Source organism: Neophocaena asiaeorientalis, unplaced genomic scaffold (genome assembly GCF_003031525.2).
Source record: "Neophocaena asiaeorientalis asiaeorientalis breed wild unplaced genomic scaffold, Neophocaena_asiaeorientalis_V1.1 scaffold230, whole genome shotgun sequence".
In the NCBI taxonomy this organism is placed as follows: Eukaryota; Metazoa; Chordata; class Mammalia; order Artiodactyla; family Phocoenidae; genus Neophocaena; species Neophocaena asiaeorientalis.
The window spans coordinates 3,108,774-3,135,016 of NW_020175186.1; the positions used below are offsets into that span (position 1 = coordinate 3,108,774).

Consider the following 26,243-nt stretch of genomic DNA (forward strand, 5'->3'; position numbering starts at 1 on the left):
TCCTCCCTTATTTCTACCTTCTCTCCTTCCCTCCCCACAATCTAAATCCCCAAACTAGTTTTCACCCATTGGGTAAAGTTGGCATCACTTCTCAGATACCTGATGCTGTTTTAGAATCCCAGAGCCTGGAATTCTTTGTCTCTGCTTCCTAATTAACTTTCTCTTGAGCAAGTCATCTACTTCTCTCCTCTCAGTTTTCCCATTTACAGAATGAAGGTACCATTACAAATCACCATTCAAGATTCTTATGAAGCACTTTCTAAAACAAAAGCATAAAACTCTTTACAAATCTGGGAAACTGTTCAAGTTCCAAGATGGAGGTGGGAAATTGAAGAGCTCTCTTGAGAACTTGGGTCCACCCGAATTACCCAGCTTCTGTCACTGCAGCTGGGATCCATATCTCACTCAAGATTTAACGTCTAATTCCATGCGGTTATATAAAAATCACATAGTGATTTTTCCTGGGAGAGCTTGCTGGAATTTATTTCTTAAAGTCTCTAGACTGTGACCTCCAGGGGTAATAGATGTGTTGGGCTCCAGTATGGCAGTGCAGCAGGGAACCTTCTGACCCTCGCACCCCAGGCTTTCTCCTCAACTGCTTTTCACAGCTAGCATTTGCAGGCTCCCGTTTCCTAATGCTCCAGTAAACGCTGAACACCAAATTTTGAATTGCTTTCAGAGTTTTTGTTGCAAAGATGTAATTTGACTGTTGCCCTGGTTTGTACATTGTAGGGGGTCCCAAACTAACTTCCTGAATTTTGCTTTTGGAAATTTGAACACCATCTCTCATTCTGTTCCTCTTCTTGGGTTTTTGTCTTAATCCCCTTCATCATTTTCTTTGTTATTGATTCCAGTGCTCAAGAAGCTCTCAAACTCTGCCATCGATTTGTGTACCGGTTAGGGAAGGTAGGCTGTGAAGAGTTTTGATATTTGAAAGAAAATGCTGTACTATATTAATTAACCTGGAGAGAAAGATTGACAGATTTAAAAAGAACTAACTTTTACCGAGCGCTTACGATGTGTGGGCATTATGTCAAGGACTTTACCTGCACTATCTTACTTAAGCCTGGTAATATCAGTATGATGTAGGTTCTCTTAGTGACCTAGTTATACAGGTAAGGAGTATGAATATAAGTTCATTTGTATCTTTTTTTTTTCTTTAAATACAAAGCAAAAGTAGACTTACAGACATAGAGAACAAATTTATGTTACCAAAGGGGAAATAGGGGGGAGGAATAAATTAAGGGTTTGGGATTAACATATACACATTACTATATATAAAATAGATAAGCAGCAAGGACCTACTGTGTAGCACAGAGAACTACATTCAATACTTTGTAATGACCTGTAAGGGGAAAGAATGTTAAAAAGAATATATATATATATATATATATATATGTATATACATATATATGTATATAGCTGAATCATTTTACACCTGAAACTAACACAACATTGTAAATCAACTATACTTCAATAAAAAAATAAAAATTAAAAAGAAAGTTAGAAAGAAGTTTGATGCTCAAGGAGGAACTTTCCCAAAATAATCACAATGGTAATCATTTTGCAATATATAAACGTATCACACCAGCATGTTGTACACTTTAAACTTACACAATGTTATATGTCAATTATATCTCAGTAAAGCTAGGAAAAGAAATCAACCAGCTAATAAGGGCTGGAACCATGACTGGAACCTAGGTCTCTCTTTCCAGAGTCATGTTCTTAACCACTCACTGAGCCATAGGTGGTCCTGAAAGAATTACTGAAGCACCCCGATTGTTTGGGTGATGTGTCAGTGATTGGCCCCACCCCCCCAGGGGCACATGGTTGGGGCTGAATATCCCTCATTCCCAAGTTCTTAGTAATTTCCTGTTGAATGGCTCTCCCTTTTAGATGATTCTTCCAGTTCTACATTTCAGAGATTTAAAAATCATAAACATGAATTCATATTCAGTATTTTGATTCTGCCTCCCTAAGAAAGAGACCACTCTTGTTCTGAATGAAAGTGAATTGGGGAAAAGTAAGATAATATTGGCAGTCCTAAATCCTTCATAAGACCAGTGGGTATCTGGTGAGACAGGCAGAGCAGAAGTGGCCTGTCTGTGAAGTAGCACAAATCCTGCGTTCATGATATCCCAGCTAATCCCCCCCACTCCTCGTTCCTCACAGCCCCTCTTCCAGCAGCTGAAGCCTCTTTTAGTTCTACTCAGTTGTGCTCCATGCCTCTATACGTTTGCAGACACTGTTCCTTCCTCCTGACTTTAGCACCCTTGGCCCCAAGCTGCCTGATGGTTTATTAGTTATTTTCCTGATTCAGCTGAGGCAGCAGCTCTTCTTTGGAGCCATTCTTGACCTTCCAGGCAGAAACAACGCTTTCCTTCTTTCTACCTCCTTTTGGTTTCGTGTATTGCTAGGATCTGTAAAGCATTATGCAATCCTAGCAATCTGCTCCTTAGGGCCTTTGCACCTGTGGTATCCTCTGCTTGGAGCACTCTTCTGCCTGATAACTGCATGGCTCACTCTTTCTCCTCTTTGGGTCTTTTCTCAAATGCCACTGTCTTAGTGCCTTCCGTGATTACCCTGTTCAATTACAACCTTCCCCGTGGGCGTACTTCATATTCCCCTGGTCGGCTCCGTTTTTGGCCATAACACTTGTCATCATCTAATTTGCAATCTCACTGACATGTTTATTTTGTTATTCTGTATCTTCCCCCTAGAATATAAACCCATATGTTGACATGTTTTTATCTGTCTGTCTGAGCCCTGGTTCTCAGAATAATCCTTGGTACAGAGGGTACTCAATAAGTATTTATTAATTACTAAATTAAGGGACTGTCTTCTCTCAACTTTCATCATACTGACATTTTGAGCTGGATAATTCTTTGTTGTGAGGCTGCCCTGTGCACGTAGGATGTTTAGCAGTATCCCTGATTTCTACCCACCAGTAGCATTCCTCCAGCTGTAACAACTAAAAATGTCTCCAGACATTTCCAAATATCCCCTGTGGGGGATATTGCCCTCAGGGAGAATCCTTGTGTTAGAATCCCAGATCCTGGAAAACAGGGATCATATCTGTTTAGAGTATCTGGTGTCAAGCACACAGTAGATGACTGATGAATCTGTAAAGCTGGAGTGATCTGACTTGGTCAAATGTTTATCTCAAATTTCACGATATAGTTAATTTGTACACAAGACTGTCTTCTCAAACTTTTTATTTTCTCTCTATAATTAAATTACTCTACCAAGAAATATGGGTTCAGTATCACCAGAGTTCAGGATGATATAGAGGAAGGCAGAGTTGCAATAAACATGACCGTGGCCCTTAAGAATCTCATAGTCCAGTTATAGAAACACATATATAGCACCCCCCAAATGCAGAAGGATGCATTATCTCTCCCTTCAAGCTATGCCACTCCTGTCTAGTTCATCTTCTGTAACAGATTTTCTATAAAAGCCTAGTGAGCAAATATTTCAGCTTTGCAGGCCATATGATCTCAGTTGTAACTACATCCATAGGAAAATAACACTTGTAGACATTTTCTTATCTTTTCAGTCTTTCTAGAGCTAAAACCAACATCTCAATGTGAAGATTTCAAGGTTAATCTAAAAGTGACTCTATGCCCACATCCTATCACAAAATGCTATGGACTAGAAAAATGTGGCTATCACCAAGAATGTATGAAACAAGTACATGGTTTAAACTGCAGATTTAGTGGGAAACTTGGGAAAGCAAGTCATCGATTCATAGCTGCATTTATAAATTACGTACAACAGAATATAATACAATACCATATATGGAAGGCAGTACAGTACAGTATAATGCAAGGCAATATGATAGGAAATACCAGAACGCATTACACGTACTAAGAGTACATTTTATATTTCTGGTTGTCTGTGTGTGTACGTATGGGGTTTCTCATGTAAAACCTATTTCTAACTATTTAGTGTACTAAAAAAGATCAGCAAAGCACTGTTTTAAACCAACTAGAATAATGGATAGAAAAATGGAAAAGTCTATATGCAGATACCCAGGCAAGACACTATTGTACCTTAAGGTAGGTAACAAATCTGGAAAGTGGATGAGAGATGGCATGACGGAGAGGATGGCTCACAGATTGTAAAATGCCCCTGCTTCCCCACGTGGCTTACTGTGTTCTGTTCTAATGTTCAGTCTCTAACCTTGATGTGAGTTATCAGCACCTGTTCATTTTCTTCATTTATTTGTTACCTTTCTGCAGGACAAAACCATGACCTGAACTGTCTCTTTTCCTGTGCTTCTCCACCTGGCAAAAATCCCATTCCTTCTTCCAGGCCCAGCTCAAATGCCAGCTCTGTTGCACAGCTTTGCCCAGGTGCGCCAGGCACAGTTAATCACGTTCTTCTCCACGTTCTCTCAGTACTTTATTCGTACTGCTACAGGGGCACAGATCACATTTGATGTGCTTGGTTTTATATGTACCATTCTCTGCTACTCGACTGTGAGCTTCTTGGGCATGGAGGCAATTTTCATGTCTCCTTTTGGACTTCTCAGCGCTCAGCACGTTATCTACACATAGTAGGTGGCTAACCCCTAAATGGAGACTGCTTAGTGACGTTGTTAGGACTCTGAGCTTGAAACCCAGGATGCCGCTCAGTAGTGGTGCGACCTTTGGTAACTCACCTTACTTCTCTAAGCTAGCTTTCTCATCTGGAAAGGAGAATAGCGTGAGAAATGCACAGCATTGCTGTAAAGATGAAATGGAATATTAGGTCTATAAGGTACTTAATGGGTCTTCGATAAATGGAATTGACTGTCACTATTGTTGTCATTATTATTAATAATGTTGAAAAGAAGAGTGGAAAAGGCTAGCAGAGCCACAGAGACAAACACAAATAGTAAGTGATAGGAGTGAAGGTGATTTAGGGGCCAATAATTAGATATTAAGTTATGCAGTATATTGTGTGTTTGAGGCCAGAATGATGAAAAGTGAGGACTGCAGACATCTGGATGTTTGGTTTTATATATCAGGGTAGCTATCTGGATGGTTTTCACTCTTACCTTTATATTTTACACTCTTGAGGGGAGACTTTGGGAGGATGCAAAAAGGGATTAAAGTAACCTAATTTTACTCATGGAGGTACCCCATAGACTTGTGTAAAGTCGGAGTGGAGTTTCTCACGTGCAACACTACTGACGTTTTGGGCCAGATAATTTTTTTGCTCTGCAAGATTGTCTTGTGCATTGTAGGATATTGAGCAACATCCCTGTCCTCTACCCACCAAATGCCAGTAGCACACTGACCCTACCTGCCATCTTGTAACAACCAAAATGTTTGAGGGGATCTTTGATAAATATTATGTTCTGAACTAGGTGAGGAATAAACCACAAAGCAGACATGGTGGAGGGGGGTGATCTCACCTTTATTATTGACAGAGCTGGATTGGAGAACATGAGTTTAAGTCTGTAAGTCAACCTGGTTTGCTAAGAATAAACACAGAATAAGACCAGCTTACCCACTGAATCCCATGGAGAAAGGCATCATCAGGGAAGTAAGGAAAATTGATACCATTTGAAGGTATCTCACTCCCAAGAGAGAAGCGAGGTAGGCATGGAGTTTTACTGAGCGTGACCAGATGTTAAATATTTTCTCCCCCCTTTGGAATTTAGGTGCATATAGTCAAATTAATTATAATCTTTGGTTTATGACACCTTGTAACCATTGGTCCATGGTGGCCAGCTTTTATTTATTTTGATATCTTGATAGTTATTTTTAATAATGAAATTCACACCTACTAACTCACCATCCAAAATAAAACTAGAAATGTAAATATTACTCACTCCTAATGATAGTTTTTCTCAGCCCATTCTCCTGTTTCTCCCACCCAAGGGACATCATCCTGATATATATTGTTTCCAAATTTACCGATAGAATAAATCTCTCTACCTCCTCAGGGACAGAATGAGAAAAGCTGGCAAAGAGAGGGTAGAAATGAGCTTAAGGAAAATGCTTTCTCAAGGAAACCAGGAGGGAGGGAAAAGGGTTTACTTCTACCAGATGGTGTTGATATGTTTCCTTATTTTTTCAGAATACAGGGTGTCCCTAGAAACTAAATATATGCCAGTTATACTTTAAGAGTATCATACCAAGTGTTTAGAACTTGGAGGGCTATTACTTTTTTTATTAGTGTCAAACTATTTTTGTCAAATTGAGCACATGGTGATAATACTAGGCATCCACAAACCTGGCACCTGCAAACCCAGTTTCTCATCCTGTTCCCCTTAAAGTTCGTTTTGTTTCACATGCTAAGAATTTTTTAAATATAAAAAGTAGTCTTGGGCTTCCCTGGTGGCGCAGTGATTGAGAGTCCGCCTGCCGATGCGGGGACGCGGGTTCGTGCCCCGGTCCGGGAGGATCCCACATGCCGCGGAGCGGCTGGGCCCATGAGCCATGGCCGCCGAGCCTGCGCGTCCGGAGCCTGTGCTCCGCAACGGGAGAGGCCACAACAGTGAGAGGCCCGCGTACCGCAAAAAAACAAACAAACAAAAAAAAGTCTTTCTTTGGATAAACTCCCTCAGTTTTGAATTTTTTATTTTATTGTGCAACAGGAAGACTCCTTTCAAAAATAGAATCATACCATTTTAGAGTTGATCTGATCCAATATCTCCCCCAGGGTAGCAGTTAATAACAAATGCCATTCTAATGACAGATTCAAGTTTGTAATCTCATTGAATATCTGCGGTCTACAGGCCATACTTTGGAATCTAGAAAGTGATCGACAAAGGAGTGACACACCCATGGTGTCTGAGTTCTTCTGAGTTTGCAAAAGAGCTATGATTCCAAGTCCCATGGCAAACCACACGATACTGCTGGGGTCACCAAGTCAACGAAGGAGTGGCAATTAGCCCTTACTAAAGAATAAGTGCCATAGCATAGGGATCTTTTCACTGCTGCATCTCCAGAATCTAGATGAGGAACTGGTGCGTTATAGTACTGGTATTTGGAAAAGCAAAGGCCTGGTGGTAAGTTAAGACAGTCACATCCGGTTTTAAGCTTATTCCACTTGCAGTGCCCTGTGCTGGGTGGTTTACGTTGGTAGTTTAATTTAACCTGCATAGCATGGTGTTTTCATTATTATCATTATTGCTTTGCTCTTGAGAAAACTGAGGTCCAGAGGGGTGAAATTATTTGCTTAGGTCACACAGCTAATAAATACAGAGCAAGGATTTGGACCATGTGGTTTCTATCATCCTGTCTTCTCATAAGCTAGAAAGAGGTATAGTAGGTGACCTGGCTTCTTGTTCTGGTTATGCCATCAACTAAGTAATGCTGTGCAAATTATAGGTCCTATGTACCAGGAGAAACGCTAGGTTCATGGTTGATCCAGAAGGGCCTATCCAGATATAAGTAATGTGTGCACAAATTTTAGACTAGGATACAGTAGTGTGTTTTGATGTTTTATGAGGTTTCAAAGAAAACTCGCACTGATCTTGATTTCTCCAGAGGAGCTTAAGTTTTGGATGACATGCTCCTTTTTAATTTGCTTTTGTGTTTTTTTTTTGAAATTTTTGGCATATTACCTAAGGTTCAAGTAGGCAGTGAATTTCTTTATTCCAGATAAGTTCCAATAGAAGCAGTATGTGCAATTGGGTGAAATGTGACTAAAAATGGACAAAAATGGAGGTTAGGTAATAGGTGCATGAACTTGCACAACTCCCTACACCCCTTCTTCAATGCAATGTGTGAAATTTGGGAGATACTGTTTTCTTCCAATTTGTAGTCAGTTCCCTTAACCCTTATGGGACTATTCAAAAAGGGAATAAACCTGCCCATGTGAATACCAGATTGCAGGTGAATCTTCACTGCATCTTATAAAGAGGAGGTAAGACTTTGAAGCCAAAGAAGTCTTTGTTTGAATCTTGGCTCTGCTGCTTATCATCTGTGCAGCTTACAGAGGGCACTTGATTTCTGAGTCCCCATTTCACCATTTTTATTTGGAAACAGTAACACCTATCTGATATTTGATGATAAGGGTTACTACTACTCTTTTGAGAAACTAAATCAAGCACAAAGAACAAGGGTTGTGGGCTTCCCTGGTGGCGCAGTGGTTGAGAGTCCGCCTGCCGATGCAGGGGACACGGATTCGTGCCCCGGTCCAGGAAGATCCCACGTGCCGTGGAGTGGCTGGGCCCATAAGCCATGGCCGCTGGGCCTGCGCGTCCAACGGGAGAGGCCATAACAGTGAGAGGCCCGCATACCGAAAAAAAAAAAAGAACAAGGGTTGCCTTAAACCCATCTTGGTGAAGCTGAACACCTTATAGGATGGGTTTATGTTGTCTGCGTATTAGACAATTTGTTCAAGTTTCACAGTCATAACCAATTAATTTTATTTACGAAATACTTAACACTATGTGCCAAACACTATTTTAAGTCCCTTACAAATATTGACTCATTTTATCCTTATGGCACCCTATTTATTCTATCTGCACATTCTTAGAACATCACAAACATATGCTTTCTTCACAAAATCTATTATCATTTCTGTTTAAGAGGCGAGTAAATCAAGAGCACACGTGTATTATAAAACAACACCAAGTCTCCTAACCACGTCTGCTGATGTGTGTGTGTGCGCGCACGCACACACATGTGTGTACACAGATCTGGATCAAGTGCTGTTTGTGCCACAAAGAAACCCAGACTGAGCTTCCTGCTTCCAAGCCCCTGCCTTCTTTGGGTGCCACTTGAAACTTTTCTTTACCAGATTTACATCTGTCATTCTTAGCTTGCAAAAACTTTTTCTTGTTCTGTTGTTAACTTCGATGCAGAGCTCTACTCTAAATACCTAACTTGAAATGTTTGTCACCAGAGCCCACAATGTGTGATTTGGGGGACAAGAGATTTCATATACATTTGTATACATATATTTATATGCATTTGGTTTCTGATGAACATACCAAAGTAGATATTGTCTAAACCTTTTTTTTTCTTAGTCTCAGGGTACTGAGATGCTGGAAATAGGAAATGGTATTCGAATACCAAGATACACACTATATATCCTCTGGCAGAAACAGAGGAGCTCACAATTAATTGCTAAATTACAGAATGTTAAATCATCCAAGGGGCATCAAATGATGTGGAAAATGACAATATTGTGAGAAGTTCTATTTACTTGAACTAGCATTCAGCTATCTAAAGACATAATGGAGCTTTTTAAAGTTAGACCCATATTATTTATGTGATGATGGCAAAACATAACCATGACATTTTTCCAGGGTGACATTTTCCAACTGCAATTAAAAATCAAAACATTTGCTCACCGAGCTCTCATGTGAATAAAAGAAATCCTGCGTTAACAAGTTGCAGTCATCTTCATTAGTGAGAAATTTTGCAGGTTAAGAACACAAAATTATTGGTTATCCAGCAGGGTTTGATAATAACTTATTCAGATGGAACTATTTCACAGTTGTGAGAACAAGTGTTTTCCTGTCAGAACAACCTGCAGAATATAGACTAATTCATTCAGCAAATGTTTTTTGAGCATCTACTGTGGCCTCAGATTCTGAGACTGGCGCCACGGGGAGCAAAAATAATCACAGTACTTGCCATGATAGGTCTTGCAGTCCAGTGGATGCAAGAGGAGATGGTAATCAATTATGCATAAATGAACATTTATATTTAAAACTGCAAAGGAAAGGGGCATGGAAATATGCTCTGCTAGTGTGTAATAAGGGGAACTAATCTAAGGCTAGCAGGGTAGTGCGGAGATGGCCTTAGGATGACTTTGCAGTATTTATCAGAAAGCTTTATCAAGTCTATACCCCTTGAAATAGGATTTGTATACTGAGGCACTTTCCCTAAAGGAATAATTTGAGATGTGTTAAACATTTTGTCTATAAGGACAAGGCATTGTTTTTATTATAGAAATGTTGGAAACATCTTAAATATTCAAAAGTAAGCACTTAGTTAAATTTATTATGTCCTTCAAAATTGTTTTGACTACCGAAAATCTTTTAAAAAATGTAAAAATGTTGTTATTGTAATAAAAATGCTTAGTAAGAAAGAGTATCTACAAAACAGTGAGTATTTTAAATGCCTTTGCCTTTATCCTAACCCTGTCCTTTCTAGCTCCTCAATTGATTCTTTGATTTCAAATATATCAATAATCATACTAATAGCAACTGTAAGAGCTCTTCATACTAGCTACCATTTAGCACCAAATACTTTATATCCATTATTTCAATTGATCTGATGTAAACCAGTGAAATAGGTAGTATTTCATTTATTTCTTTTTGTATACCGTGACTTTTAAATATGTCAACATAGATATATATTCCCTGTGCAACAATGAAAGAATTGTTTCAATGTCCATGCTATTTACCATGAATTTCCTTATTGCCATTCTATCTAAGAGAAATCCCTTATCTTTTTGTGACAGCATTCTGCGAAGAGGGCTGCAGATATGGTGGAACATGTGTGTCTCCTAACAAATGTGTCTGTCCTCCTGGATTCACAGGAAGCCGCTGCGAGAAAGGTAACCTCATCTGGTGTGTGTGTGTGTGTGTGTGTGTGTGTGTGTGTGTGTGTGTGTGTGTGTGTTGGGGTTGGGGAGAGAGAGAGAGAGAGAGAGAAGGCTTCAGAGAGAATGGAGGCTCTTCCTCTGGAGCTATAGTACTGCGGGTTGACTTAATACATTATGTCTTGATGGTGGATGTGGCTCTCCTAAAGTTGGGTACCTTTTGATTACTGTGTAATAGGCATCCTCCTTCTGAAAATAGAGCTTTATTTGCCCTCCCTCCAGCGTGTCTAATTTAGCAAGGTCGAGTCTTTTCTCTGCCTCTGTTTGCAGTGTGCATTTTTAGTGCTAATTAGAGATAAAGGCTGACAAACTGACCAGCGGCACTTAATCCTCTATTGGGTAGCGTCACGGGCAACCACTGGAGTTATGGCAATCTGCTGCACCCACAGAATCTGAATGAGAACCACACGCTCCTTGTGTAAAAGCACATTAAATAACCCCAGCAGCAGGTTTATTGGTGTGTTGGGATTTTATTATAATATTGGTTTATTAGGAATATTATCATTCATGGACCTGATAATATAAGCCAATTAGTATTGGTAAGATTCCATTATGTACAGCTTTCTATTTGCAGTAAATGTAGTGTTTACACTGGGCACTATTTAGTGAAATCTAGCTCTTTTATTAATTGGAGAAGTCCTCCTACCTGTGTGTAAATGAAATCGACATTCAGTGCCAAGGTGTCAGGGTATGTATCAGTGCAAACAAGAGGTTTTTGCCATGTGAAATTGAGTATTTCATTGTATTTTCCCATGAGCTTCATTAGGTTAAAATCACTGTGTTATGTGCTTCTGAGTCTGGAATGTCACACTGGACACGTCTCATAGTAGAGCATAGCACGATGGCAATATGGTGGTATAGTCCTTATCCCTGTTATTACATGAGGGGGAGTATGTTTTCATCTAATGTCAAAGATCTAAGCAAAGCTCTTGCTTCCTTGCCTTCATGTTAAAGGTTTCTGAATTTAATAATTTTTTTTTTTTTTTGCGGTATGCGGGCCTCTCACTGCTGTGGCCTCTCCGGTTGCGGAGCACAGGCTCCGGACGCACAGGCTCAGCGGCCATGGCTCACGGGCCCAGCCGCTCTGCGGCACGTGGGATCTTCCCCGGCCGGGGCACGAACCCGTGTCCCCTGCATCGGCAGGTGGACTCTCAACCACTGCGCCACCAGGAAAGCCCTAAATAGTAAATTTTTTAAATGAGCCTGTTTATTATACCCCAACTTGTTTGACATATTACATTTGCACTGCCTGTGTATCTATAGGGCGGCCTGATCCTTTTAAGAACATGTCAAAATTTAACTACATAAATTATTCAACAAGGAAATCAACAATGAGCATCATTGTTTCCATATTTTGTGATATTATCAACAAATCAGGTCACATTTATTAAATAATAATTACTTGGTTTGTCTTTAAAAAAAAGACATAGAGCCAAGTTCCGGCTCCGAGCAGCGTGAGAGAATTATCACATGGAACTGAAGGATTCTTGTCAAAAGCAAAGTAACTTAGCACACATAACCATATTGCAGTGCATTTGATTTTAATTCGGTTTTCTAAAATGAAAAAAAAAAATCTAAAGGTTTCTCATAATTTCCTCCAAAACTTCTATGTTTCCCTAAAATTAGAATACAGGAATTAATGGAGACAGAATGGTGATGATGATAATGCTGATGGTGAGGGATTCTAATATTACTAATGATATACCATTTATCATGTACTAATTATGCGTGAGACCTTTTAAATGATTATTTTAATATTAAGAACAAACAAAAAGGATAGATATTATTACGCTCATTTTATAGATGGCAGACTAAAGCTTGGGTAGATTAAGTAACTTCTGCAATGCTACAGAGCCCGTATTAGAACTGAGAATAAAACTCAACTTGTATTCCACAAACTACATTTTAAACCCTTGCATGTGTTTCAAAGGGATAATGATGAACTTCCTGTAAAATCTGGGCTCCTGGTGAATCAGAATGTCTGGGGGAGGGTCCATGAGCCTGCACTTTCACCAAGCACCTCGGGTTGCTTGTTATAAACCAGTCATTTTTATATTGTCATAGTGATATTTAACCAGAGTATCTACTGTAAAGTTCTTATTCTTTTTGCATCATAAAGCATTGGAGGAGAGCATTGATCTTAGACCAGGGCCTGAGTCAGTGGCAGCCCAGGAAGAATCAGTTATGGTTTCTGATGGCTTCCTGATTTGACCTCTCTCCTTTGCTCTGCTCAATAAGTGGCTGATTGAATCAGTGCTTACATTCTGGTCCATAATATGGAACAGGAAAAAGCGAGATAGAGGAGAAAATCAAGACCAGAGGCAAAAGTAAGACAGACATTGGCAGGTCATTGGTTCCTAGATAAATATTAAAGTTGAGATTGAGAATTACTTACTCTTGAAAACTTATACAGTTGCTATAAGGTAAAAAAAAAAAAAAAGAATAAAATAAGGTTTCTCTTTATGTGATGTTGTCCTCCGTTTGTAGCAAAAACATTCCGTTTAATATTGGCCAATATTCTAGTTCTCTGAGATTTTTTTATGGATAGCGTAAAGTACATGTTTTTCCAATCACTTGTGTGCAAGGAATCTAGGTGAATTATAGGACTAAGACTAAGAACCTGTTTCATATCTTGTCAGAATTATTTTATGCTCACTGTCAGCAATAAACATTAAATAATTCCACTTGACATTGAATAGTGATGCTAGATGCCTTGAGACACAAGGTGCAAAGGGGAAATACAAATGCATTGTGAATGTCTAATGGCATGGTTACATTAAATGTCATATTTGGTTTGTTTTAATTTTAGGGCTAATTAAATGGTCCCATTTGAGCTATATAGAATCCACTTACATTTAGTTTTAAAAATGTTTCTTTTGCCCCCGCCCCCCGCCCCCCGTTAGTGGTTTTATTCATTGCTTGTGATAGCCTTTCAGAATTCAAGTATATTCAGCTAAATCACTGAAAAAGAAAATGCCTATCTGAAACATAATGAAGTTGAAAATTCCACTCACGTTTGATGTGTAACACAGAGATGAACAACTCTGCGTTTATTTTATATTGATAAGATTTTAGTAAATGTACACTTTTCATAACCCCACTCAAGATAAGCAAACATTTTACCTCCCTTGGTTTCTGGACAACGTATTACGTTGGCTCTTCTCTTACCCTTTGTTCCTTCTCTGTGCCCTTAGCTTTGATTTGGTTTCACATCTAACATGGAGATGTGTAAAGAGAGAGATGAGTGAAGAGCCAGTAAGAAGAGTAGTTGTGTTACTCTTAGGATAGAAAAGGTCTGCCAGTGAAATCTCTTTGTAATCCTAGAGAGCTAAAAGGATATCATGCCACGCTGACATAAAGGAGCCAAATACAAAACAAAATGAAACAATACGATTCGTCCTAGAGACTTTTCAAATATAAAATCAAAGAGTTACACTAAATCCAGAGGTATGGTACTTACCGTAAAATAGCATAGGATCATTCTCTAAGAAGTGAATGTTTTCTACTTAGCATTAAGCAAATTTGCAAGCAACAAGTAGAGATTAAATATAAGGTAGCGAGCTTGTCCAATGAAGGGTTTCTTAACCTTGACACTATTGACATTTTGGACAGATAATTCTTTGTTGCAGAGGGCTGTCCTGTGCACTGTAGGATGTTTAGCAGCATTTTAAGCAGGTTTTTAAAAATTTATATATCTATCTGTCTAATAATATTAAAATATAAAATATTTATATAAATATTTATATTTCTAAATATAAAATATAAGCATTTTTTAGGAGACAGAAAATCATTTTTAAAGCATCTCTTCAGGAGTTCTAGAAGTACTTTGGATTTACTGTAATTAGAAAATTCTTTTTTTGCTAAAGTATAGTTGACTTAACAATATTGTATTAGCTTCAGGTGTGCAACCTAGTAGTTTGACATATTTATAGACTATACTCCATACAAAGTTATTATAAAATGTTGACTATATTCCCTGTGTTGTATGTTATGTTTTTGTAACTTATTTATTTTATATCTAGTGGTTTGTACCTCTAAATCCCCTTCACCTATCTTGCCCCTCCCCCAGCCCTCTCCCCTTGGGGAACCACTAGTTTGTTCTCTGTACCTGTGAGTCTGTTTCTATTTCTGGGTAATCAATAAATAGCAAAAAAGTTGAACAGCATTGTGCATTCACAGTAGAATTTCTAGTTATTTTTTTCTATTTTGCTTATCTGAAATTTCTAATTTTTCTACAATAAATATAAATCATATTTTTAATAAGAAATGATTTCTTAAAAGCTTAACATAAAGAGAATTTAAAATTCATGAAAAGAACTTCATTTTTCTCAGTGACTGGGGGCTTTTTAACCTTTCCTAAAGGGAAACGACTTTTTGCAGGATAATTTATTCTATTTTTTTCCCTGTGCTTCAGGGCATTGTAGATATATAAGCAGAGGGTAGTAGTTTATCCTGAGTATATTGTCGAGCCACCAAGTAAAAAGAATGGTCAGAAGAAAGAACTTGTCTATTTTTCCAAATTTTAAATCTTGCCCCAATTTTGATGGAGCTCTATCAGTGTTCTATTTGCTACTGCTCTGCTCACCTCTGTCATGGAGAAAATTTTTGTACGAGTCTTTACAAGGGTGGATAGTAGCTCCATTATCTAAGTGGAGAAGAGGATATTTCCTTGCCAGGTATAACAGGACTCTGGGGAGGGCATTTGGGAGGAGAATTAGTGCAAATTCACAGCAGTTAGGAGAGTTATTTAACTTTTCTTAGCATGAGCTTTCTCAGGCTGTCTGACACATGGTGCATGCTCAGTAAATGGCAGCTTCTGTTATTAATGTTGCTGCTATTGTTGTGTAGCTAACAGGTGCCCAGCAAAGAGTAAGCAGGATTTTTGTGGCATCATACAAAAGGGAAGTACTAGGAGTTGAGTTTTCTCTGAGTTGCCCATCCAGTTGAACCCACCAAAAAAGGAGAGATGCAGATCCTCTTGAAAATTTCATTAAAGTCAGATGAGTATAAATTTGTTTGAGGAACTATTCCTTGCACTGGTTCTTTCCAGAAATAGAGAATGGCAGGGGAGAGGCATTGCGCCACAGAATGGGAGGAGCCCAAACCCACCAGCACTGAGATCATTCATGTTTAAAGCAGCTCAGCCTTAGGTTCAGATGCTGAACCTACAGTATCTCGTTCCCCTCCTCTTCTCAGTTCCACCCGCTCAACTTTATTTTTTTCAGCCGTGATGGAGAAATTGAGCTAAAGATCTGACACACTTCTCAGTGGCTCCAAAATGGAGTTGTCACTGAACTCTCGGATCTCTTTGGAGCAATTTCAAAACCCTGTCCATGGTCCTGCCAGGCTCACCATTTTGCCAGGTTTCAGACATCTGGAAAAATACCTGAAACCATTTTTCATTCTCATCGCCTTGGTACAGAGCAAGTTTTCAAGTCATCTCAATATAATTGTAGGGAGCTATGCCTTCTGTTCACAAACAGCGATTTGGACTATAAAGATGCAGCCTGGGATAGTGTAAATACTTCTAGACGGAAGGACAGAGGCCTGTGTTCTGCTACTAGATCTGCCATGAATTATGTAGCCTCTGTGAAGTGAAACTTGCATCAGCCCACTACCCATGGATTATGAGTCCCAACCTTTTGCATTTGTTATTTCTTGTGAGGCAACTAGTCCCACCCTAGGGAACATATATGAGGATGTGTATAAGTGTTACTCAGCCAGTCAGTAGTGGAGTTGTGGTTCTAACCCATGCATGACTGAATCCAAATTTTACACACTTTCCAATAACCTGTTGCCTCTAGCTCGTATTACCTGTGTTCAAGGACAATTAAATCTAACAGATTATATGCAAGGCTAAATACATTATGTTCTTCTGTGAGTAATAAACCGTACTCTCCTACTTGATGGTGGGCATTGATTTATATATTCCTTTCAACATCTTTGTTGCACCTAAGGTGAGAAGAGAATAAACAAAACAGGAGTAAGAACACACCCTCTGACGTCATTCTAGGTCAGTCTCGGTTGGGTTCCACTATTTACCAGAATCGATGAGATTAGATCAGATATACATAATGTTTCTAAGCTTCAGTTCACCACTAAAAAAGGTATATCAATATTACTTATTGCATATTATTATTGTGAGGTTATATGAAATAGTCTGTTTAAGGCACATAGTCCGCTCATCAGCCTGCCACAGTCTGAGAAGTCTGCACTGAGGAGATGTAGACACTTTCTCTTTTCCTCTTTCAGTATTGTATTTTAAAATTCATAGGTGTCAGGAATCTTATCCTGGGTGAGATAATCTCATGGGAAAGAGAATAAGGTCTCACGTGACCAGTACAGTGGGTTTCTAGTGTTGAGGCCCTCTGGACGAGCGATGCACAGTTGCTGGTTCTTCCTTGGTGAGGTGTTTTGGTAAGGGCCTTTGATCACGAATTACTTCCAAACGAAGTTCCCTTGACATGACGATCCTTTGATCTTCTGTAGCTCTGAGCTTGTGAAAGGCCACTTCTCTGCTGTGGCTCCTTTGCTCTGCAAGATTAACATAAGATTAGGGTGATGCTGTGATGCTCTTCTGTAGGATTCCAATAAAGCAGACACTTTTCCCCTCCTTCAATCCAAGCGCAGCCCTCTCTTAATGTGGTCTTTTTTTTTTTTTTTCCTCTGCTATGTGACCGAGGCAGTGCCAGACCCAGGCATTAACTTTTAGGCTCTTAGGGCACAAGTCAAATATAATTTGCTTTGTCCCTAACCATCCAGGGGACATTTCTAGATATGCTTGAAGACTGTCACCCTGGGATGAGTTTAGAGAGGATGTTCTTCCCCCTCTTTCCTGCAAAAAGAAAAGAAAGGGTGACCTGGAACTGGAAGCATGCCAAATCTCTCTCTCTAACCAAGTTCTCACTTTTGGCCTCATCACCATCCCTTGCTAAATTTCTAGGTCTTTGTTTACAGAGCCGGAAGGTGGTTAATGGTTAATGTAAGAAGATGGTTAATGGTTAATGTAGGCATCGCTGACTTTTGAAAGTGTTATAAAGGTAGTCTAGCATCCAGCTTTGAAACATAGCATTATTATGTATCAGAACTCTAACATAGGAAAAGTCCAGTTTTAATATCCTATTATGTTTGAATTCAACAAATATTTGGTAAATGAATAAATGAGTATACACAAGGACCCTAAATTTCACATGGTCCAGTCTTTTCATTTTATAGATCACAAGTTGTAATGGCTTCAGTTGAAATCTAATTTAAAAGACAGCAAAGTAAAAATGTATTATACTGGAGATGGAGGAGAGAAAGGCCATTAACAAGAATGCCATTCATAAGAATAGTATAGTATAGAAATTTTGTGTATTTCCAGTAGCTTTGTCAGCACGCTTTCCAGGAAGCAAAGTAAAGGGCACCAATCTTTTTAATGGATTGGCATTCCTCATCAAATACATGAAAGCTATTAGGGATTACCTAGTGTAGTTAGTAATGCAGAAAATAATTCCTGACTATTTAGATGACAAGCGGTTCTTCCTCCCCGCCCCCCACCCAGGCAAGCTCGTACTATTGAACTGTGAAAGCCAGGAGTGGTTCATAGGCTCATTTTTAATCCTCTGCCCTGAGAAATACAAACACCCTTGTAACTTGAAGCACAATGGCTGAACAGAAAGGAAATCCAGGCTTCTGTAAAAATATGACCGACTGGAGCCCAGAAATTACACATTTTCCCTGGTAACTAGTATCCAAGAATTCTTTCGATCCAAGTATATTTAATGCAGTGTAGATCATGTGGAAAAAGCCTAATTGAAGCCAATAGCTTGGCCGAAAAAGACTGTAAACCCTTGCGATTTGCGTCACTCTCTCCTAATAGGATCCACTGATTCGAAAAGGTAGTTGCCCGAAGATGTTCGCTTGGGTCCAAAATATGATGAATCAAATAGCAATATCTACGCATTCATTTTGGTGATGGTTGAAAAGATAAGAAGTTTCAGGCTTGGTGGGCTAATGTGGTTTTAAGGCATTCTCCGGTTTAATAGAGACCTTGAAGTTATCTGTGGGAGGCAACAATTTTAGCCAAGAAGATTGAGTCCATAAGGGGAGATTCTGGAAGATTATTTTATTAATCTTGCTAAGAAAACCTTTCAGTACCTCCTCAGTGCTTACAACATAAAGTCCATCTTCCATAGCGTGATATCTAATGACCTCCCTGATTGGACCTCTGCCTACCTCTCCAGCTTTATCTCCTCCTTCTCCTCCACATACATCTTAAATCCCAGCCCATTCTAAACTACTCTGGTCACTGAAATGCACCTTATTTTTTCAAATCTTGGAGCTTTTGCCTGTAATGTTCTCTCTGCCTGTAACACACATACAGGCTTACATGTTGATCGCCAATATCTGATATTAATCAAAATACAGGCGTACCTCGGAGATACTGCAGGTTCAGTTCCCGACCACTGCAATGAAGTGATTATCACGATAAAGCAAGTCACACAAATTTTTTGGTTTTTTGCATATAGAAGTTATGTTTACACTATACTGTAGTCTTTTAAGTATGCAGTAGGATTATGTCTCAATAAAACACTGTACGTACCTTAATTAAAAAATACTTATTACTCAAAAATGCTGTCATCTGAGCCTTCAGTGAGTTGTAGTAGTAACATCAAAAATCACTGCATTAGCACATTATAAATCAACTATACTTCGATAAAAAAAATTAAAGGAAAAAAATCACTGATCACAGATCACTGTAACAAATGTAACAGTAATGAAACAGTTTGAAATATTGTGAGAATTACCAAAATGTGGCACAGAGACAGGAAGTGAGCAAAAGCTGTTGGAAGAAAGGTCCCGATAGACTTGCTTGACACAAGGTTGCCACAAACCCTCAATTTGTAAAGAACACAATGTCTTCCAAGCACAATAAAGCAAAGCACAATATAACAAGGTGTGCCTATAATGGAAAAGATTGGTTATTGAGGGTGTCTAATTATCTAGAATCCTCATGATCTGCTCCCTCTCAAAATATTCCTCCCACCGTCTTCCCCATTCCAGTTGATGATGAAATCTACCCTTTCCCATTCTCTGGATCAAGACCTTGAAATTGTCTTTGACTTCCTTCTTTTGCACAGCACATCCAAATCCTTGCTCTGCCTTTAAGATATATTTGGAACCCAAACATTGTATAATCTCCACCACTACCACTCCTGTGCGTGACATCATCATCTTTAATCTAGGTTATGGCCAAAGCCTCCTAACTCATCTCCCATCCACTGTTGTACAACTGTCATCTCTTTTTAGCATGGTAGTCAAGGAGACATTGCTAAAAAATAGGTTAGATGGAGACACTTCTCTGCTCCAAACCCTCCATGGCTCTCCATTTTCACTCAATAAAAGTCAAAGTCGTTACAGTGGTCAAGACTCTTCGTGCTCTGAGCCCCACTCCCTATTCCTTCTCTGTCCTCACTGTTCACTGTGCTCCCCCTCACTTGAATACCTTTTTTTCCAGTCATGTTTTCCTTACTGTTTGGTTGCTTGGAATGTTCTTCCCCCAGATATTTTCATAGTCAGCTCCCTCATGTCATTTAGGTTTCTGCTCAAGTGTTACCTCCTCAGGAAGACCTTCACCCCTAACTAAAATAATGTATCTCTTCCTGCTTGTCACTCTTTTATGGTCATCAGAGCCTGTATCACTCTCTGATATGATAATGTCGTTTTGTCTGGTCCAACTGCCCAGCCAGAATATAAACTCCATGAGGGCAAGAGGTTTTTTTTTTATCTTATTGTCACTGTGTTTCCAGGGACCAGGGCAACACCTGGCACATAGCAGCTGCCCCAAATATTTGTTGAATAAATAGATTCTTTAATAAGAATCCCTTTAAGTTTTTGTGTTAGTCTCCAAAGCCACAATACTGTCATCATGACATATCTTGGGAAGAATGAGAAAATTATTGTTGTCAATCACACACTTTCATCCCTGGTATTTTTAGATCATATGTAATCAGTTATCCTTGATGTTTTCTTCTCCCTCACATTCCCATTCGATCAGTCACCACAATCTATTTTTTCTCCATCCTACTGCCTAGTCTAAACCACTGTCATTTGGGTTTTGCTTGGAACCATAGCAAAAGGCAAATCTCCAGGTCCCAAGTCCTGCTCTTTCCTCACACAAAAAACTGTTCTTTCTGCTGAATTGCAGCCAACATAATCCCTATAAAATGCAAATGCAGTCAAATCATTTTCCTGCTAAAAAACCTGAAATGGTTTCCAGTGCCCTTAGAGTGCCCTCCAACCTGGACTCTCTCTGAGTCCCTTCCCCATTTCAAGTTATAATCAATAAGTTGAATTTTTCCCAAACTGAACTTTTTTACATTTTCTCAAAGCAATGATCTTCTTTTCTTTTTTTTTTTTAACATCTTTATTGGAGTATAATTGGTTTACAATGGTGTGTTCGTTTCTGCTTTATAACAAAGTGAATCAGCTATACATATATCCCCATATCTCTTCCCTCTTGCGTCTCCCTCCCTCCCACCCTCCCTATCTCACTCCTCTAGGTGGTCACAAAGCACCGAGCTGATCTCCCTGTGCTATGCAGCCAAAGCAATGATCTTCTTACTGCAGGTCTCTGCCCAGGGTATTTGCTCTACCTGGAACTCTTTGCTTCTCTTTCCCCACCTTCCTTCTTCCTCCCACCGTATCCAGCCCACATCTTCCCTTGTTACCTTACTTAGATTTTAACTTAAGCTTTTCTTCAAAAATATTTTTCAGACTTCCTAGTTAATGGTAAGTCCCTTCCTGTGTGCTCTGTATCAACTTGGTTTTCCCTTTCATAAAATGGATTACATTTAATAGCATGTTTACTAATTTTCTCTCCCCTTTCCTCCTACCACCCATCCCTGTAGCATAGCCAGCATATATGTTTAACTTCTCTTGCCCCACGCAAAAAAACCCTATAAAACATTAACTTGATTCAGCAACTATTAACCCACAGTGTCTCCAAACCAAAATGGCCTATGTCCTAACCACTTTTCTTCCATCCCTTCCCTGGTCCTATTCTTCCCACTTCAAGGTGTTAATGATAAAGAATATAAATTAGATCATATGGGATCTGTATAACATGTTTCTGGATGAAAGAAGCATTAGCATCTTTGAAGAAAACATTAATAGACATAAACTAGATGGTTCATTTCAGGAGGAGAAGCAAGTCCTTCCTTCCTCCCATAGACAAGCCCCAGCCTGTCTTAACATACCCCTGACCCAGGTAAGCCTGCCCAGACATGGCACCTCCCTGGTTCTTAAATTGGCACGTAGTCCTGTTTGGATTGGACCACTTGATTAGAAAAGTCAAAGAACTGCGAACTGCACTTTTAAGCACTTTTTGATTTACTGTCAGCAAATTATTATGGCACTCTCTTTCAATAAATGATCTCAAGTACCCAATAGCAAGCTTTAACTTTTCCAGCTACTTGGTCTCCAGTTATGTGGAAATACCATGGTCACTTATGCATTCCCCACTAACTCCATGGATTAGCATTTTAGAGATGTTTACATTTTTTTCTCTACATATTTTTCTCAGTGTCTCTTGCAGTAGTTATATTTCTCCAATCTCTAAGATTTTAGTCAGAATGATGAACGCACTATTTAACCTTCATAGCTATTATTTAATGCTTAGGCTAGACCTTAACTGAGGCTAGAACTTGTGCTGAGTGCTTGACATATGTTGTAGTATGTTATTTAACATACTATACTATAACCCAGAAGTCTGGCACTGATTAGCCCCTCCAAACCTGTATTTCTTGTCTAATTTCATTATATAATTCTGTACTGTTCCCACTTGCCATTTTTCAAGCATATCTCAGGTTCTTTGCACCTGGTGTATTTTCTTTCTGGAATGTTCTTTCTCCATATATCTCGGTGGCTCATTTCTTTACCTCCTTCAGTTCTCTACTCAACTGTCAGTCTCAGTGAGGCCTTTCCTACCACTTTATTAAAATTGCAACCCTAAACTTGCCCCAATCAATATCACCTCCATTCTCTGGTTTATTTTTTTTCTCTTTGCACTTATCACCATTTATGACACTGAATATATCACTAATCTATCTTCCTTATTCTTTCTTCTCCCACGGGAAGGTTGACCACCATGATAGCAGAGATCGTTGTCGGTGTTTGCTGCCATAGCCCAGCTCTTAGAATAGTGCCTGGCACTTAGTATACATGCAAGAAATTGTGAATCATTGATGATTATCATCATTTATCAAGTAAATTGGGATTAAGAACTGTAAAGTAATATGACCACGATTATAGGGCTAGGAAGTGTCAGATGTAATTTGAACAGTTCTTCGTGCTTCAAAGCTCTGGGTTTTAAACACTGTCCTTTGCTGCCCTTCTCCAAAAGGCAAGGCTGATTATCTTGAACAATTGTCAGAGCTCATCTCTTGTGTGTTGTTTTTCTCAGTTAAACTCTGAATTCTGAGCGTGCCACTGTGATTCCTTTATATACCATCGACACTGTGGTGATGATCTGAGAGGCTAACTTTCCTTGTTATACTTTAGTTGATACCCTCTTCCTTAGAATGGGACTAGTGTAATAGAAGTATTTCATGTAGTATAGATCTTTACAGTCTCCGATGCATGTTTCCAGGAACTGTATCATCTCTCTTTTCAACTCATAACAATTCCATGGAGGATGTATTATCATCATTCTGGTTTTACAGATGAGGAAACTGAGGCTAAGAGATTAAAGAAACTGCTCAAGGCTAATAAAGGGGACAGCTGGGAGTTGAATTCTTGTGTGGTGATTTAAAATTCCATGCTCTTTAAGTTTTTGTTCATTATTATGTCATGCCACCTGCCTCCCTCCTACAGGAGTCTTCACGTCTCTTAGCTCCAATTCATTAACATGTAGGCTGAATTTGGAAGTGCCAGAAGAATGCCATTGTTATGCCTTTTACTCATAGGGCATTCCTGAATTAAGACAGTGGGGCACAGCGTAACCTTTTGAGATGAACTACCTCAACCACTCACCGTGTGGCGTTGACCAAGTTATATAACTTCTCAGGCGTGCAAGTCACAGGAACTGGAGAAAGTCTAATTAGCAAATAGCAGATGATGATAAACTGGTAGATTGTAAAGAATCACAGTGCAGAGACTGTCATTTATAATTTCTGTATTTGAGAGCCGTGTTATCAATTGTAGCCAATATTTATATAGCTCTTTGTAGTCACAGACTCTTCCAAAGATACTTTCTTTTTAGAACACCCCAATAAAGCATTGTGAAGTAAGCTTCATGTCCGTCTTACAGACAAAGAAACATATTCATTTAGATTAAAATGGCTTTTCTGAGTTCATCCAGTTAGTCAGCCCTGAGCTGGTATTCTAATATGGGTCTTTTAGTTCTACCACTCCAGACTTTGAACTTGAAGTAGAATAAAGGCAATGCGAGCCTTCCAATGTTGATGCCACTCCGACAGAGATTAATGCCTAAATATTGTTCTTAAAAAACCCTGAACGTGTTAGGGCATGACTTAACACATCCTCAGAGTAGTGACATTTTAAAAATCAGAAGGAGACAGATGTCTGAACAGATGTTTGCAGGTAAGCAGTGTACCAACAATTTGGAAGTTTCTGGAGAGATCTGAAGTCTGTTATATACATATCTGCAGATCTTTCCCTGCTCTAACACCCTCAGTTTTTTTCTCAAGGAAAACTTATTTTAATGTAAATACATTTTCATTAAGTGAACCATCTTGCTTATAATTTAGTAGTAGTTAGCACTCAAGTGCTGGGCATCTGAGCAGAAACTATTTTCCTATTCTCCAGTCTATTAATATACCTGTAGTCAATATTTTTGAGGTACTATGTGCCAGCCACTATTTCAAGTACTTAAATGGATTATAGGATAAATACTATTATTATCCTCATTTTATGGGCGAGGGAACTGAGGCTTGACCAGCTGTTAGGTTGGAGATCAGAATTTGCTTCTACGGTGCAATGGGCAGTTTCTATGGTTCCAGCTGTCTGTAGGGTTGAAGGTATTCCTGGAAAATAAGTTCTGTAATTATTTATTTAAATCACTCTCCCTTTCTCTCCTCAGTTTCTGCAATAATTAGCCGAGATGTTATCTAATAAAACCCTTGATTGGTAAATGTCACATTCATCCCCTTTTGTTTAAGGGTGACCTCAAGACTTGAAATAATCCTAAGAGTGCAGGAAGAGGGGAAAAGCAGGAGATCTGGAAAACTCACAAAAAACTTAATAAACATTTATTGAAATATAATCTGTAGATAGAGAAGCACACAAAAGATAAGTATATCACGCAATGAATTTTTAAACACTAAAGACATCTTTGAAATCAGGAACAAGATTGAAAAATAGAACCTTAACTGCATCCCAGAAGCACCCCTTCCTGTCCTCTTCCAAGACCCCACCAAGAGGAACCACTGCCCTGACTTACAGCACCGTAGAAGAGTTTTGCCTGTTTTTGAAAGTCATTACAAACGGAGTCAAGTTGTAAGTCCTCTTTTGTGTCTGACTTCTTTTGCTCAACAATAGATTTGTGAGGTTTATCCATGCTGCTGCTTATAGTTGCAGTTATTTAATTCTCATTGTGGAATAGTATTTCATCTTGTGAATATGCCAAATGTATTTATCCATTCTATTGTTGGACCTTTGAATTGTTTCCACTTTTGCTTATTTTGCCAGACTAAAATGCTTGTATATGACTTCGGGTTACCGTATGCAAGTATTTCCATGTATCTGTATATCTAGGAATGGAATTACTGGAATATGCTCGGGTTAATAGATACTGCCAAACAAACAGCTTCTCAAAGTGGCTGCACCTATTTATATTCCCAGTAGACACAGATGAGAATTCTGATTGCACCACAGTTTTATCAATACTTATTTACTATCTTTTTCATCTTACCCACACTGTTGTTGTGGTATTATATTCTTGGTTTTAATCTGCACTTCTTTGATGACTAATATAGTTGAACATGTATGGTTATTGTCCATTTGATTTTTACTGTTTTATGAAGTATCTAGTCAGGTCCTTTTCCCTTTTCTCTAAGGCACTGTCTGTTCTTTTCTAATGCCCAGTTTTAAAAGGCAAATAGTTCTACATGACTAGCTATGAAAACACAGCAATTTCTTGTTCCTATCCTACTCCATTCCTCCTCTCCAGAGTCAATCATTTCCTTTTCTACATCTCTGATTATAAAACATTCATAATATTATATCTTGATTTCTCAGTTTTAGGCATTATCTATTGACCACCAGGGAAGATGAAGAATTATATCTTTTCAACCTCTCACTCAAAGTGCACTCACAGACACACACAGACATGCCAACATACACATCGCACACAAACACTTCTTATTTCCTTCTTCTTCAGTTTCATTAGGTCAGTATTGTTTATCTTTTTATTTCTATGATATTTTAACACATGCTGCAGAGTTAGCTATGGTTATTTCCCCTGTATTGTGCAAATGCTTGCTTTACCTGGATTTAATTATTATCTCATTTTGTTATTGTTTATTTGCTCAGTTTTTTATTCACTCAACATCCATTCAATCTCAGATATTCCTCAAATAATATTGGGTTGGCCAAAAAGATGTTCCGTAAGATGTTACAGAAAAATTCGAATGAAATTTTTGGCCAACCCAATACTATCATCCCAGTGCCTTCAAATATATTTT

The 26,243-nt window shown here is 38.8% G+C and overlaps 1 protein-coding gene across 3 annotated transcripts in view; it reads left to right on the forward strand.

Moving 5' to 3' along the window:
- NELL1 (neural EGFL like 1) overlaps positions 1-26,243 on the forward strand; it is an 844,123-nt gene that overhangs the window by 625,008 nt on the left and 192,872 nt on the right. For all 3 annotated transcript variants that reach the window (XM_024764657.1, XM_024764658.1, XM_024764659.1), the window contains one exon: positions 10,417-10,512. In XM_024764657.1, the coding sequence (XP_024620425.1) occupies positions 10,417-10,512 (96 nt within the window). The remainder of the gene's footprint in view (positions 1-10,416; positions 10,513-26,243) is intronic.